This window comes from Paralichthys olivaceus, chromosome 13 (genome assembly GCF_024713975.1).
Source record: "Paralichthys olivaceus isolate ysfri-2021 chromosome 13, ASM2471397v2, whole genome shotgun sequence".
Lineage (NCBI taxonomy): Eukaryota > Metazoa > Chordata > Actinopteri > Pleuronectiformes > Paralichthyidae > Paralichthys > Paralichthys olivaceus.
In genome coordinates, this window is record NC_091105.1 from 16,300,241 (window position 1) to 16,317,243 (window position 17,003).

Here is a 17,003-nt window from a genome sequence, read left to right on the forward strand (position 1 = left end):
TCTGACGTTGCATTTACATTTTACCTCCGGCCCCTTTATATTTCAGCTAAATCACGAGCATTGCTTCGTTGATGAAATGTGAATAAACTTGCAACCATCCTTCAGTTCAGGCCTAATCTAATAAGAGCTGACTTTGTGATAACCTGTGCAGCAGATACTCAGCCACTCTGCACTTTATCTTATTGATTACATCAATTAACTCACAGGCATTGCTCCGCTCTCTCTTCTCACATTGTTTCATGCATACTCGCAATTACACGTATATCTATGTTGAATCATTAGACACAGAGAAGAGAAGGAGGCTCAGCCCTGCATCTTTCTCTACAGCTGCACTTCCTGAGCAGGCTGCTCTGTAGCACTGGTGTGGTGGGAGGGGTTTGTATGCATTGCTCCTCCCATGTTCTCTCACTCATTCACTGTGTGTTTTGTTGGGGTACACCACTCCTGTTCCTCTGGGCCAAGCACTCTCTCTGTCTCTCTGTCTCTCTGTCTCTCACTCTGTGTTTCTTGCTGTGTTTCTTCATACCCAGTTCAGAGTCCTCTCACTCTCTCTCAGCTAACCAACTCTCTAAGGTAAGAAACAAACAGACCTTTTCCTCCTCGTGTACATTTATCTATCTTAACAACCACTAATGCTCCAAGGGTTCCTTCATACAGGTAAATGTGCTTCATTGTGTGAGATGATTTTCTGCATGGGTGTGTTATTTTTCCTCATGTGGACCAGTCTCTACAGGCAGAGGCAATAACATGTTCCACTATGAATGAGTGTGTCCAAATGGATTTCTTTTTACAGGCATGTTGTCTGTGTTTCGTAGGTTTATGTGTGTTATGTCTGTGTTTATAACAACTACTAGTTCTTCCGGTTTTTTGAAGCGCTGTGTATTTTCTTTACCTTGTACGCAAATGTGGAGTAAGAAGGGGCTGTTCTGCAAGGAGGTGGATTAGTCAGATTAGAGCGTTCCATACTGTTCTTTTTGTGTAGACTTAGATAAGTAAATCCAAATGTGTCTTATCTAGTAAAGTAATAATGTCACTGGATGCGGCAGAGTAAAAGTATAAATACAGACGGAATATATCTCAGCATCCTATAAAGTTAAGTATTTTATTTCAGGGGCAAAAATACATCAACATGATCATATATAAGTACAAACATTGACTTACTTTAATTTTAGTTTTAACTACTTGTAGTAATGGACACATTGTCCACGAACATAACTGCAGTCCCTGATGGATGTTATTTGAATAATTTGGTGACTTATTGTGGACGGCCACTGAAAGTCACAAGCGTCATTGCTCAAGCATCCTGGAGCCAACAGGATAAATCTGATGTTAAGCACTGGACACTGTACACCAGCTGCCCTGTAAAGCCACACATCACTGAGCTCAGGTTCCTCCTGTGTGGTGCTAGAGAGATTTTTCTCTTCATCTTCATATGAATACAAGGATTTTATTTATTATCATTGTTATGATTCAGTACTCTTAAAAGACTCTATATTAGCAAACATTCATCAATGAATGTGTTTTAATGAGGGTGGAGAAAAGAAGTGTTAAAGTGTTCTTTAATATGTTGGTGGGATTCTCATTTCTCTGGTCACATAAAGTTAAAAGTTACTGTAAAAACAAAAAGCTGACTTAAATCAACCTTGCTGACAGACATTAGACATGTTGCTATGTCGCGTGGCTCTAATCACACCTTTGACCTGTTTATGATGTTGCTGTGGAACCTTAAATGCTGCAATTTAGTACAATAACAAACATTAGCACTGAGTTGTTTTTACAGCCCGCTGATGATGGAGGAGACAAATGTTCTTTATGTGTTGATACAGTTTAAAAAAAACATTCAGAAACACCAATGCAAGGAAAAAGTGAGCGGTAGAGAGAGATGGACGATTACGGTGCTACCGTTTGAGAGTATGACAATAACACACAGCTGACACAGCATTACGTAATTTCTGTAGGAGGTTGTAATTATATTGTCACAACACTTAATTCCTGAGGATACAGCATGACGGGGCATTCTCTACAGGTTAAAGCAAAGGCTGGTTGAATAATGTTCATTGATGCTCAAGGACGGCATGCAACAGGGGGAAATAATCCTGAGTTTAAATGTGTGTGTGTCTGCGTTTCATGTTACAGCGTGTTAAAGTTTGTGTGCGACCTTTAATTGCAAACATATTGGACATCACTATGACTAAGTGAGAACAGCAGTCCTCAATTCTTGACCTTGCGTTTGTGTTCATTTTCCTCACACACAGTAGATCTGGCACGTCAAATCTGTTTCCTGTTACTGAGTATAAAAATAAAATTCAAACAGAGACGTTCTATAAATCTTTTCTTTTTCTTGGTGTGCCGCCCAATGTTTGTTTGTTCTAGATTTTTCTGTCTGTACTGAGTCCAAGCCCCAGTTGATCAAAAAAGAGTCTGACTCGAGATGAACTGAGTCTGACTCATGGAGGTCGAATTTCATGTCTTAATAACTGCAATTTGCCCTTTGATATTTGTGAAATATTGAAATGTAGAAGCCATTTTATGTTCAAAGTTAAAGTTCTATTACATTCGGAGTCATCAACATTGAATTTACTGTATAATCCGTGGAAGCAAAGTGCTGGATTAGCGGCATGTCCTGAGGCCTTTTAGCACATGTAGGCTGGTAAACACAAGTGCCTGAAATAGAATGATATAGTATTGATAAAGATATCAACATAGGCCAAATTATTATTTTATTACAATCATCCTTACCCTTGAAATTATGCTACAGATCCCCATCCACCAAATCATCTTGTCAGAAAGATTTTCCCCCAGAGCCGTAAGGACTCTCAACTCTGCAACAATCATAATGTACATGCACTTTCACACTAGACAATATATGGACAGGTCAAAATCACATACAGTGACATGATTTATTGTGTAGTGTCACCGCTGTTGTCTATGTCCGTTCCCGAAGGATTCTGATTCTGAACACTATTTAAAAAAATCGGAGTCCTCATCTCCAACCTCGAGTGTGACTGTCATCGTTTGTAGACTGTGCTGACCAAGTCTTCTCAAGTCCAAGTGAATCACAAATTCTGGACATCAGGACTGGAGTCGAGAAGGCTCACCGCCATACAGTCCATGATTCTTCCATATAAGCCAGTATACCTCCACAAACTGAAATCACAACTCAAGTCTGCATTCACTTTCCTCAAAGAATCACTAGAAACTTGTGTTCCTCTTTGCAGATCATATCAAATATAACAAATCCTCCTTTCATGTCGCTGCTTTGCCTTTTTGAATTTAAGAGCGCAAAGATAATAAATAATGATGATAATGATAATAAGGGTTAAAGTATCTCAGCGTCCTTGACAAAAGGGAACAGTAAAAGCATTTTAAACTGAGTCATGACCCACAACATTTTTTCTGATTGATTTTTTTCATTGCTTTAATGTGCTTGTTTACAACGGTGATATTGCTCAGTCTATCAATAATGTTGCCATGTTATTTTACTTCTTCAGGAAAATAAAGTGTTTTTATTATTGCTCATCATCACTTTTCTAAAACGTCTCCACTTTGAGAGCCGAGATGTTTTTAGCATGAACCGCACTCTTTGTTTTTTTTTAACCCCATTTCTTGCCAACAGGAAATGGCATACAAGTGTCGCATAGCAGGCGTGCTACTCCTGCTGTTGGCCAGCATCGCCGCCCTCATTGCTGTTGCCATCATTCAGGATACCTGGGCGTTTAAAGAGTACAGCCTAGAGGTGAGCGTGTGCATGTATGTGCACAAATGTCCATGCACACATGTTCTCACAGGAAGTCCCTTTTGGCTGTAGACTAAAGTACTTAAAACACATGCATATACAGACAGTGTGAAAGAGATTTGTATACAAACAAACACTCATATATGAAAGTGTTAGCAGACATCATCCAGATGTGAGTCTCAGGGAGAGAAGTTTTCATCTGTTAGCTGTTGGTTGATGGAGGTCCAGATGGACAATGTGTATTTTTTTTGGGTGCTGCAGGATTGTTTGAAGTTCGGTGCGTGGGTGTCACAGCCCCGCTCTGTAGTTTAACACAATCTTTATCGTCTGAGCTCTTTTGTCAGATTATCAACATCAAAATAAAACGTGTGGTCAGATAAAATATGTGACCTTGTAACATAATTTAATTTTTCTCTCATCTTCTCTGCAGTACGGGATAGTGATAGATTCGGGTTCATCTCGGTCCAATGTGTACCTCTACGAGTGGCCGGGGGAGAAGCAGAATGAAACAGGAGTAGTGACACAGATAATGGACTGTCGAGTTGCTGGTATATTTTCTATTCTGTATTTACTATTGTTTATAACTAGAAAACTCCATCTGCCTTTATCTAATTAAAAATGTTAAGAGACGCATGTACTCAGGCAACTTACATCGTTTTCACTGTCTCATCTCTTCAATTTCATTTCAACTCGGCCTTGTGCCAACAGGTGACGGCATCTCCGATATGAAAGTTGATGTTGAGAAAGATGTCAAGTCATGGAAAGCATTCCAAGAGTGCATGGCCAATATCACCAAGGCCATTCCTGCTGAAAAACACAAAACCACGCCCCTGTTTCTCGGAGCCACAGCCGGGATGAGACTGCTGCAGTAAGAAAGTGTCAAATTGACTTATAGCTTCAGGAAATTCTCTCACCATTACCTATAATGTCAGAGCACTTTCACCTCATTCATGCACCTCATGGATTTTTTTCACCCAAAAGCTACTGGAGACAGGCCCCAGCAGTAAAGACACATCCAGCAACACACAGTAGAACAATGATACTGGGAAATGTGGGATCTCCTCACATTAGTGGGTGGTTATATGAGATTATGCTGTCAGATCATATAAGTCATGCTCTTTGACCAAGGGCTGATCACATCACTTTGCTCGAGTGATGTGGTTCACATTTCTACTGGTTTGTCTGTGTACAATACATTGAATGAAGTATTCTTTCTTTAAATAAGGCAGGGATGAGGCATGTTTTGTTGCTTTACTTCAAATTCAGTGATATTAGCTGATTTTTCACTTTTTGTTGTTACTTCTTGTCATCATCATATTCACCTCTGCAGTCTCCCTCTCGTCAGTTTCCTCTTGATATGTCTTTTAGGCTGTGTTGTGTTGTGTGTGGTTTTCCCTGACACATAAACAACAAGGAATCTTCTTCTCTGTGTTATTGTCCAATAGTTAATACAAGTTCAAATCTGTCTTGATGTTGGGGAGGCGGGGCCTGATGATGCAAACTTAAAAAAATTGGATAATTGCTCTCAAATGCATTAAAACGTAATAGTAACGAGCCTATTTTGAACATGCAAGGAGTAGAACATACAAATATTTGTGTTACAACATAGGGAGTTAACATAAAAAGTTGTCAGAAAAAATAAATACAGTACAGATACATGAACAGCTACTATAGCAAAGTATTTGTATTTCCCATCTATGGTCTGCAGTGAATAGATAAATAATCATCAGATTTGTTTTAGTCTTTAGGAATCAGTTTGAACATGTCCAAAGTCTAAATACGCAATATTTTAGATTTGACTTCATCCTATGATGTCACTACTGAGTTTGTTGTTATAGTCGGCATCTCCCTGTAATGACATACTAAAGTCATTTTTGGGATGTATATTCAGTCTATATGCTAACTTTAACTGGCGTAAGCTTAATATTTAGTACATTCATGAAAGTTATTTGGCTTCCTTCTCTAACACTTCCATTATGTGTTTTTTCTAAAAAGTTTTTTGACGACCTCTCAGAGTAAGACCTCTACTTCTTTTTTTCACCATCAGTCAGCACGATGAGCAGAGATCAAATGAAATCCTGGAAGATCTCAGAAAATACCTGAGCTCCCTGCCCTTCAACTTCCAAAACGCCTCCATCATCACAGGTCAAGAGGAAGGTCTATATGGGTGGATCACCGTCAACTACCTGATGGAAAACTTCCTGGAGGTCCGACGCTGTCATCGATCTGTCTGCTCTGTCTCGGTCAACGTTTACTTGCATGCTGCTTCACTATGTTTCATTTTCCTCTATACAGAAAAACCTGTGGAACACCCTTGTGCAGAAGGAGGGGGCAAAGACAGTCGGATCCTTGGACCTTGGTGGAGCATCGACCCAAATAGCCTTCGCAGTTCAGGACGATCTCAATGGGCCCAACTACATGCCTGTCAAACTGTACGGATACCCTTACAATGTCTACACTCACAGTTTCCTCTGCTATGGAAAAAATGAGGCTGATAAGAGAGTTCTGGACAAAATAGTACAGGTAACACAGCTTTTTGTCTTTAAATATATGTGTGTGTATGAAAAGAATTTGACTAAAGTATTTATGGGCGCTGCAGCTTGTTCTCTGTCTGTGTTTTTATGTTCCTGTTTGTGCATGTGGCAGTGGGAATGCACATGTGTATGTGTGGTTTTCTTGCATGCATGTACACGTGAAAATCCATTAAAGCCTATTAAAGAATTGATTAGTGAACACTGCTGTCCTTCAGCTGCTAACAGGCAAGGGGAGACCAGCCCAGGATGCATTATGTCATTAAGGATATTGATTGGACCGTAAATGTCGTCAGGCGCGTCGCTGAGAAATGCATTATTTCTGGTCGCTTATAGCTACATTCTTGAAACGAATAGAGTTTGCAGCAGGAAAGAAATATGCTACGTTGTGATAAAATGTAATGAAAGGTCATACATTTGTTACAGGGTCCTAATATCAAATATCAACTCTACAGCTTGTATTCTGGATCTGTAGTTCATCATGTGTAATTCATGTAAATAAGTAGTTCAGTTTTATGTCATGTAATTTATATGAAAAGAATGAAATGAAATGTTTTAATAAATCTTATAATACTCGTTTGAACTATTACATTTGTACATCCATTTAGACAAACAGACAGATAGATAGATTGATTTTCAATTGGAAAGAACCTTTGTGCGTAAGCTTCAAAACTGCTAGATTTATTATAATCAATTCAAACAGTATTCTTAACATTTCCCTCCTCCATTCAATGTTCCAGGAATCACGTGACCCAGCATACATTCTGAACCCCTGCTACCCTGAAGGTTTCAACATCACCTTGAAGGCCTCATCCATCTATAACACAGAGTGCACCCAGAAGCCAGCAAACTACAACCCAGACCAGGATCTCTTCATGGTGGGAGCCCCTGACTCAGACAAGTGCAGCAGCATAGTGAAGTCAATATTTGATTTCAAGACCTGTTCCTCAGCCCACTGTTCCTTCAACGGGGTTGAGCAGGCGCCAGTCACCGGAGAGTTCATGGTAACACAAAGTGCAAATATATCTCATGTAAGTGTAGGCAGATGAAGGTGCAAAACAGCTTTTAACTCTGTGTTTCTGCTGCTCCTGCAGGCATACGCTGGATTCTTCTTCATTGCTCGGGCTGTTGTGCAGAATGGCACTTCAGATATAGATCAGTTCAACTCTTCAGTGAGAGAATTCTGCCACAAGCATTGGACAGTGGTAAGTTCTGCAAACAGGTGTACATCTGAAATGAAGGCTGTAAAGAAGGATACAACCGTCTATAAGTGGAGGAGGGAGAAAAGTGGAACAATGTGAGAAAGGAGGGAAAGAATGACAAATAGAAAGAGGTTAAGATAGCAACAAGGAAAGAGATACAAGAGATACAACAGAGAAACAAGTCGAACTATGAATAATAGGGTGAAGCTAAATTGCTTGGCAGATGCAGAGTTTTTTCCTCAGGCAGAATACCTGCTCTGACATCACTGACTGAGGCAGGACCGGGTTTTCTTCTGTTTGTTCATCTTCACTATGACTACAATGTTGATAACTTGCCAATAGCAATCATTTTAATTTGCTTGTGTCATTATTCTTCCTTATCACGGCTTAAGTCACATCTTTTTTTATCTTGCTATTAGCTTAAAAAAGAAAAGAACTGGATCTCTGAGAAACACCTGAGGACTTACTGCTATGGAGCTCACTACGTCTTGACTCTCCTGGCAGACGGTTACAAGTTTGACAAAGAGACATGGACAGGAATCAGCTTTCAAAGAGAGGTTGGTACTGTATATCCATTCTATTCATCATCTACGCCCCATATTCTTGCAGGAAAACAGGGTTGATGAAAACACAGCCATCCGGATATCACCAGTGACTCATGCACAAATACAGGCGCTTAACAACCTTTAACTTACACAAGTGGAAATCAAACCACCCACTGGGACTCATTAAAGATGGAGGGTTGATATACCGATTGTGTGCACTCAGAGCCTTGAGTGAAAGACATGCAATGTATCGCTGTGGGCTGCCCTGAGGATACAGAGCATACTTTCACAGTGGACTGCCCATGGCCTGTGACACTCGGTCACTCAAGAATCAAGAGGAAAGAGAGTCGCTCTAAAAAGAGTTGCATATTAGAGCCGTAATTATCAAATTGCAGGGCAGCTTGCTTACAGACAGAAACGTCCCTCATAAGATGGCAACGCTCCCAGTCTGAAATCCCACCAACAAGCGGGTTAGTGTGCTGATCAGTGCTGTGTAATTCCCTGGGGGTGTCTGGGAGTCCCATGGTTCAAAGATCCGATGAGAGGAAAGTACCAAACAGACACACTTGGAGTGTTTTCTAGTTGTGTTCTCTGGGTGTTATGACTCATTTTCTGCCCTGGAGCTGTAGCTGTAAATCCTTTTGATTGAGCTGTGAGACATTCTTAACTTCTCTGGACATGCACAGTGATAAATTAGCCCACACGTAAATTCACAGTGAGAAAATGGAAAAATCTTTTCTCTCCTCTTCTCATTTCATTCTGTCTCTTCTCTTCTCTTCTGGTCTCGTTCTTTCACTACTGGTCTTGTCTGGTCTTGTCTCTTCTGGTCTGGTCTTGTCTCCTCTCTTCTCATCTGGTTTTGTCTGTTCTCTTCTCTTCTCTTCTCATCTGGTCTCATCTCTTCTGGTCCGGTCTGGTCTCTTCTGGTCTTATCTCTCCCCTCTTCTCCTCAGGTGAAGGACACCAGTGTGGGTTGGAGTTTGGGCTACATGCTGAGTATGTCCAACATGATCCCATCTGAAGTGAAACACATCACGCCTTTGACCAACCCTGTCTTTGCCGGCCTTATATTTTTATTTTCAGCTCTGACCATCGTCATGGTTATCATAGTTTTCATCATCATCATTCGCACCTGCTACTGAGAGCGAAGGAAATGATCTTCCATTCAAAGCCTGGGGATTGCTGTTATCCTGTACATAACTGGAGAGTGTTACAGTTACTTAGCCTGAGATGTTTACTGAAAATATAAATGCAGTTCATTTTGTACCTCAGGGAAATGTACATTTAGTGAACTTTTTGGAGCTCGACTAAAGGGAAATATTGTTTTACAGCTAAAAGACTCGCACTGTGGTGACCTAAGCACGCGTTGGTGTTTTACACTGTGGAATTTCAAAATTAAAGTGAGACTCTGTACATTTAACTTAGTGTGCTCGGGATGCACACACAAACCCATCAGGCAAAAAAGCATGACGTAATCCCTGTGCTAACAAGTTTCTTCCGTTATACATGTAATTGCACTGAATGTGTTTGCTTTACCTCTGAAACTGTATTACTGCTGCGGCCTTATTGTTTTATACTGTGTATCTGAAACTATAACTACACAACAGTTCTCCGTATTTACTGAATGAAATTCTCCCTAATAAATAATGGAATGAATGAATGAAATTCTCCCTAATAAATAATGGAATGAATGTGAAATTTGCCATTGTTTTCTTAAGATTATGCAAATCAAATAAATGAAGTCATAGCATTTTATATATTCAATTTGCAAACATTTAAAATGTTTTTTTCTGAGTTCGGGACATTTAATAACAATAAATACAGAACATTCTGTACCTTGAGCAACATTGTTGTATCTGCTTAATTTTAATATTTCAAATGTTTTACGTGAAATGCCAGTTACACTCTATCCTGTTTACACTGTATATATTTTTGTTATTTTTATATTTCCTTATGTTTGTATTGTCCCTGTTTTTTATATTTACATATGTTAATACTGCATGTTTACTTATTTATCGCTTGAGTTTTTACCATTGTAGGACAAATAAAGGAACATCTTATTTAATCTCATCCAAATGACTGCTCACATCAGTAAAAGTTCAATCAGTGGATTAATTTGAGTAAAAGTAAACCAATCTGGTAGTGGGAAGGAGGATATAAGAAACTAAAAATAAGAAAAATAAGATACAGTAAATCAATGCATAATTATGGTAATGTATGGTCAGTATACATTAATCAAGTGCGTAAGACTGTGAAACCGATAAGATAACGTGATTGTATTAATGATGACAAAGATAAGAATCACGATGAATAACCCAAGATGGGGATTTCTTAACATGTTTGAAAAGCTCTGTGATCGAGATGGCTGATAAAAGGGAAGAAAATACAATGTGAGTTGGATTTTTTTTTTCTGTATAGACTCCAGATGTCAGTTCTCGAGATGAGTCAGTCAGTCAGAGAAACCCTGAATTTAGATGGTGAAAGGAATAGCTGCGAGGGAGCAATTCTATAGATGTAAATCCAAAACATAGAAAAAATAAAAGTGTGTGAGCGTGTGTGTCTTTTGCCATTCTGTAAACGTTATACTCTGTCTGGGAAACATATTCCGTGATGCTTTTGTCTATATAGAGGAGGTAGTCAAACATTTTACTATAAGTAAAAGTACAAATAGACAGAAATGTAAAGTAAAAGTATTACATGAAATGTTCAACTTGAGTAAAAGTAAGTGCTTTCTTTTAAATGCACTGTAAGCAATAGATTCAATGTACTTGCCAAGAGAAGCCTTATCCAATTCAGGAGATTCTTCTTCACCATGCTGCTGCTACAGGAGGCGGAGTCTAATGTTACCTGCCCACTCTGATTGGATTAGAATTCCACTGTAAATCACACAATGCATGTAAAAAAGATTTGCTGATATATGTTTTGGAGGGAAAGTGAAAAGTCCCTGAAAGTAAATGTACTTAAGTAAAGTACAAGTACATGAAAATGTGCAATACACGTTAAGGTACAGGAATGAAGTAAATATACTGTGTTACACCCCCCACTGCTGGAGAGTAGAAGTACATGACTCATCCAATGTGCTGACTTTACTGGGACTGCTTTGAAATTCAACCCTTCATTGACAACAGTGTCCTCTAGTGGTGGAAGTCGCATCTGCCAAAAACACAAGATGAGTGTGGGCTGTTTAAAACATTTTTTTTATTGAAAGATTTGTCTAAAAAGAAAAGAAAAAAGAAAAAAGGAGACATTTGGAACTACAGCAATATCCACTGGTTCTACAGACACTCTCAGAATCACAATTTGAAAGACATGGGAGGCATGTGACCAAGCAAATAAAAAAATAGCATCATCAAAGTTATTTCTGTTGCATCTTCTTTTACACATCTGTACAAAAAAAAAAGATCTCATAAATATTACTTTTGTTCTCGCTTCCTCCCCTCTCTCTCTCTCTCTCTCCCTCTTTCTCTCTCTTCTTTCAATAACTTACTTTCCATTAGAGGTTTGTATCTGCTCGATTTTGGTTGAACCTTTTGTTCTCCGTTCACGTCCGCTCCTGTTTCTTAAGCTTCCTTTCATTGGTGGAGAGTCAGGTGGGTGGGGCTTTATGGTTGTGACCTCGGAGCTAGTTTTTTTTTTCTTCTTTTTTTGTTATTATTCTCATCCGTTTCCCTAATATTCAGAACACACTATCGTCAATATCCCGCTGTAAAAATGGTCATTCCAGGGGGGGCACCACCTTTTCCACACCCACCCAACACAAGACAACCTCAATCCCCAATACTGAAAAGTGTTTAGCAGCTCACATATCATAATCAGTTCTCAAAAATAACAAAGGCAACACAAAAAGAAAACATTCTTCTTTAGGAGAATATACATAAGCTGACATGATTTCATTTAACAGAAATGCCCTTTTTTCACCAGATTTCATCGCCAAGCTCACATTTTAAATGGCTTCTGTTTGGCGATACAGCGAGCGGTTTGTTGTGTGCACTGAGACGTTCACGATGATTAACTCGAACGTCTTCGTGTTGACTCACAGCAGCCAGTGTCATGGCATGTAGGGCTAGAGATTGGTCGATGCAGCCTGAGGATGGTGTTAACACAAGTTTACACCGCACAAATTCCACAGGATAAGATGCATTTTCAGCCTTTTCACGACTTTCTGTACTATACCGACTTATTCCCAATAATATACGTTCTGTTTTTAATATCTCTTCCTTACCACAGGGGGTTTGGTCTCCAAACAGATGTTACAGCTCCCCTTTAGAGCTTAAGACCAGACGACATATGACAAATCTCAACACTTTTCTGGTTGAGGCAATTGTGTTAAACATCTTCTGCATGTTTCTCTCGCACCACCAACAGCATGAGAAGCAGGAAAAAATAATCCGTTTCAGAGGTGAAAAAATAAAGAGAACGCAACACAAGGAAGATCTCTTCACTACTTAGTTTCTTCATCTTTGGTATAAAATATGCCACCTGTCGGCTGCTTTTTCTTCAACAGTTAAGAAAGACTAAAGAAACTGTCAACAGTTGTTTTCTAAAACTATTGCTTGTTGCACATTTAAAAAACCTAGCATGTTTTGTTCTGCTTTTTGTCAAAGTCAGAAATATCACTTTATTTCTTTGATTTTTTTGCAGTGAGACAAGCAAAGCAGGCAAAGCAAAAAGTTGTGGAAAGTAATAAAGACCCCACAAAACAAAAACAATACAAATGCAGTGGAGAAACAGAACCTTTATCCCGTGATGAAGCTAAACTCCAGGGAGCAGTGGATTGACCCTTTCCACAAGTCGCATTAAAGAAGCTTTTTTTTACCCTATCGACCAACACCAGCTGCACCGCACCACATAATTTAAAATCATCTTCATACAAATACAACCTTTTTTTTTTTTAACCTGTACACAAAACTTTGTAGATTTCGTCTTCAAGGCTCTCTGAAACTCCAGGAACCTCTCAAATCATTCAATCACTCAGTCTTTTTTTTTTTTTAATAATAATTCAAAACTATGGAAACTTTTTCCCAAAGTTTGAGAAAATTAAGGCAATAAAGATTTAAGAAAAACATTGATATTCTAGAAAACTACTCAAATAATAAAAAGAATGAAAATAATGTAGCTTAATATCAAAGGAAGACGACCTGTTTTTTTTCTAGACTTTGCTTCCTTACGTATTTTTTTAATAAAAAAAGTCTGAAAATCTACCTGCACATTCAAATGTTCTTTTTTTTTCTGTACAGCTTGTTGGTTGAGTTTAGATTCTTCTCGTTTTCCTTTGGAGGCAAAGTCCGGTCTCGTGGTGAGAAATGATAAACTCACAGTTGCGGACTGTGTTTGATTTCATCGTCCTCGAGTTCAGCGAACCGTCATTTCTTGGTTCAACCAGGTAAGAAATATAATAGATTTTTTTTTTCATCATTTTGTCTTTTATTTGGTGCCTGTGCACAGTGGAAGCATTCTGCGCTCAGTGTTGTCCCTCACCTCCTCTTCTATGTCCCTGTTTCATTTTGATTCTGTCCGTGTCTCCAGCGCCTCAGTGCAGTCCCTCTGAAGGCAACGCAGCAACGATTCCCACCGATCTTATTATCTATAAGGGACAGAAAAAAAGTCAGTGAAAAGAAAATTGGGTAACTGAGGAAACTCTGGACAGTGTTAGTGTGTCTAAAGTGTTCTTTAGCATTTTTTGTCCAACCACTGTGTGTAAAGAAAAAACAGCAGCAGGTTATCGAGGAGGCAGAAAAACAAGACAAACACAAGGAAGAAGATAAAAATGTGGAGGTTGTGTTTTACAAGCCGAGGTTGAAATGATTCTGTAACAAACAACACAACAAATGTCAGAGAATTATGTTTAAACTGTAGGCTACAGTATGAAGCAGTGCAAATAGTCATAAAGCATTTCATCAGTCGATAATATGACTAATTGTACAATAAGATAGACATTAATACATTTTACAGATTACAATATAAGCATCTTATTAATATAATCGTCTAATATTATAAAATGGAATAATAATTGTTGTGAATTTACCTTCTGAAAAAGAAATTGATGAATGATGGAATTTAAAAAAAACTGCTGTTATTGTGCATGCAGTCTGAATTTAATCAGGCATTTTAAACAGCGACTTCTTTTCACATTTCCATTTCCCTGTTGCTTTTCCTTTTCACATTTTTTTGTTTAGTTTCTCCATTTTCATGTCATTTTGTGTTGGGGACATTATGCAAATTGGCCGAGAGAAGTAACAAGCTGCTGTTGTTTTTGTGAACGTTCTATTTAACGCACCATATTTTTATCTTTTACTTATAAATTGAAATCTTCTTCATGATTTTTATTTCTTATTTATCTTAAATTTGTATTAAGTGCAGTTCCCGTTCTAACATGCAGCTTTCTTGCTGAAACTGTAATAGTGAGCAGTTTTCTTTGGCGTAGTCGTGAACATTTACTTTACTCACATTGACGAGTCGCAGCCACCACCTGTTTATTCAAGGTTTATTAATATTGATCAGATCGCATCACACCAAATTCAATACTGTACTTACTTGGGCCCAAAGTGATACACATGCCACATTAGGTAGATTTAAATATCAACAAATTTATTATTTATAATCTTAATATATATATATCTATAAAGAGTCTTTGTATTTAAACAAATGTGTAAATACCTAGTTTCACTGTAAAATTAGTTGTAAATGAATAAAACACTTTTTAAAAAGACACTTGTGATCCTCCATTGTGAACTGTAGTGCAGACTACTTAACATTATTCATTTATTAGGGAATCACAGCCTTAACAAACACAGGATGACACGGATGATTGCATTATAAGCCTCTCTCTCTATCCAGGGTCTTTTAAAGCAGATACACTAAAGGAAATTTGCTATTTTGACTCTTTGGTAAATACACTTATCCACTTTCTTGGCTGCAGGAGTGATATCGTGATATATAACTCTGTACACGCTGCACAGAGGGAATGTGATAACAAATAGAGCTTTCTACTCACTTAGTCTGCTGGTAAGAGTAGGCTGTGGCATGATCTCCTGTGCTCTCCAAAGATAAAGGCTGCTGCCCGCTGGCGTCCTGCGAGGAGGGGGCGGCTGTCTGGGGAGATGCGTCTGTCACCACGCCCTGACACCAGAAACACAGAAATAAGTCTGATATGAAAACAATCTCAGGCACTAAGAAGACTGAATTTCAACCTCCATTTAGCAAAAGTTCACTGAGAGAATCAGTTTACAAAAGAAAACTGATATAATTTAAATGTGAGAGGGTTTTGCTTTCTGAGGCTCATTTAAATAGATATAAAAAAAAGACCTCTCTCTGAATCCCACAGAATCACAATCTGATTCTGAGATCAACGTTTCAACCTGAAGTTCCCTCTGCAGCAATAAGTCATTGACTGATGCAGAGATCTACCAAACCTATTAGTTTTCATTGCATAACAGTGAACTCATTTTGAATGGCAGCTATGTTTATTAACACACACTTCATATTAGATGATACTGTATATAGCGTATATAAACTGGCTTGTATAATAAGTTGGATTCTTTTACACACTGTTTACTGTGTACTGTGGTTCCAGAAGTAAATATCCCTTTCATTTATGACTATCACCTATAATATTGTAACCATCCAATGCAGACTTACCATATGCTACGGAATTGTGAAATATTATCTGTATGACATCAACTGTTTTATTTGCAATGTCCAGGAGCAGCTCTACCCTACCCACGGATCATCCAGTGTTACATTATGTTTACCACAGAGCAACCGTTATTTCACATGAGGATGATCAGTAAAACAAAGTTAAATTCATTAAGTCCCCTGGAAGTCATTGGAAGGGGGTCATTCACAAGGATTCATTTGTAGCTGGTCGGCCTACTTCCAGGCTTAAAACCCTTTTTATGAAACGCCTAGGGAGAAAATAAATACGAAATTCACTTTCGGGACCGGAGCCATTCTTAAAGTGGGAGGTCACTGATATGCTCAATAAAGTACAGGCTACTGTATGAAGTTGGTGTTACCGGTTTTTAGTCAATAAACAATCTTGTTTCTGTACTTACTTCCACTGTGATGGCAGAGGCAGGCACTGCAGTGTACTGGGGAATGTAGGTTCCTTGCATAGGAGCAGCTGCTGCAGCAGACATGTACTGCAGGGAGAGGGACACACACATGTTATTGTGACAGAAATAATAGGTCATCCAGAATCCCTGGATTAAGAGAAGCTATTTCACGATGCAGTACATAGGAACAGTTTGGCCGTGGGCCCAAGGTCATTGTCCATTTCAGGCTGGTTACAAACAGGAGACGGTATTTACCAAAAGAAAGCTGTGAGGTGTACAATTACAGCTGATCGCATGAAGTCTGTACTGACTATGTTTAGCTTGGAATGTGAACGTACACATGCATGAGGAAGGGAAAAGCTGAGACTCACTGTGCCTGTGGTGCCCAGAGACAGGTGGTTCATCTGCTGGGTGAGAGGAGCCATGACACTGGAGGGGTGAAGAGACAAACTGGGCTCTATGGCCGCGGCTGGGGTGATGACAGCACCCTGGGGCGGGAAGGAAGGACACATGACCAACTGGGTTGTTGACACCGGTGTACATGTGTACCCACTAACCACAATACTTTGAGGTCACATCAAGGTCACAAACTACAGAATAGCACTGAGAGCCGAGCGCATACCTCCACCAACAGTGGACACATTAATAGAAATCAGGATCCATGATTTATTCACTGGGAAAACTGGTGAGAAATATCTGGCACTGTTAAAACAAGCCATTAAAATTCCTCGATCCAACCTCTGATCAGTTTTTTCCTTGACCTTATCCATTCCACCAAATGTCGTGGTCCCTCCTCAAGTTGTTTTTGCATAATCTTGCTTACAAATAAACCAACACACATGGGTGAAAACAGAACCTCCACAGTGGAGAGAATGACACATACAGTAACTAAGATGGCCAACAGTAAAAAAAACAACAGAATTGTATTTTGTGAA

The 17,003-nt window shown here is 39.0% G+C and overlaps 2 protein-coding genes across 3 annotated transcripts in view; one reads left to right on the plus strand and one right to left on the minus strand.

Annotated features, from left to right (window-relative positions):
* Window positions 1-413: 413 nt before the first annotated feature.
* Window positions 414-9,339, plus strand: entpd3 (ectonucleoside triphosphate diphosphohydrolase 3). The gene is made up of 10 exons (XM_020091225.2): window positions 414-573; window positions 3,617-3,736; window positions 4,167-4,284; window positions 4,445-4,604; window positions 5,784-5,943; window positions 6,032-6,259; window positions 7,008-7,271; window positions 7,362-7,472; window positions 7,889-8,026; window positions 8,968-9,339. The coding sequence occupies exons 2-10, from the start codon at window positions 3,620-3,622 to the stop codon at window positions 9,154-9,156; spliced, it is 1,485 nt and encodes a 494-aa protein (XP_019946784.1). The 5' UTR covers window positions 414-573; window positions 3,617-3,619; the 3' UTR covers window positions 9,157-9,339.
* A 3,681-nt stretch (window positions 9,340-13,020) lies between these two features.
* Window positions 13,021-17,003, minus strand: part of LOC109632081 (RNA-binding motif, single-stranded-interacting protein 3-like) — a 118,701-nt gene continuing 114,718 nt past the window's right edge. Inside the window, exons 11-14 of one of the 2 annotated variants that reach the window (XM_020091200.2) lie at window positions 16,440-16,556; window positions 16,069-16,155; window positions 15,009-15,133; window positions 13,021-13,598 (exon numbers count right to left, since the gene is read on the minus strand). In XM_020091200.2, the coding sequence (XP_019946759.1) occupies window positions 13,595-13,598; window positions 15,009-15,133; window positions 16,069-16,155; window positions 16,440-16,556 (333 nt within the window). In that variant the 3' untranslated portion in view covers window positions 13,021-13,594. Of the gene's footprint in view, window positions 13,599-15,004; window positions 15,134-16,068; window positions 16,156-16,439; window positions 16,557-17,003 lie in introns of those variants that run through there. The other variant, XM_020091198.2, reaches the window with a different exon arrangement.

Coding starts and splice junctions, on each gene's coding strand:
- entpd3 (XM_020091225.2), top strand. CDS start 3,620: ATGGCATACAAGTGTCGCATAGCAGGCGTGCTACTCCTGCTGTTGGCC. Junction 5,944..6,031: donor TGATGGAAAACTTCCTGGAG/GTCCGACGCTGT, acceptor TCCTCTATACAG/AAAAACCTGTGGAACACCCT. Junction 7,473..7,888: donor GCCACAAGCATTGGACAGTG/GTAAGTTCTGCA, acceptor TCTTGCTATTAG/CTTAAAAAAGAAAAGAACTG.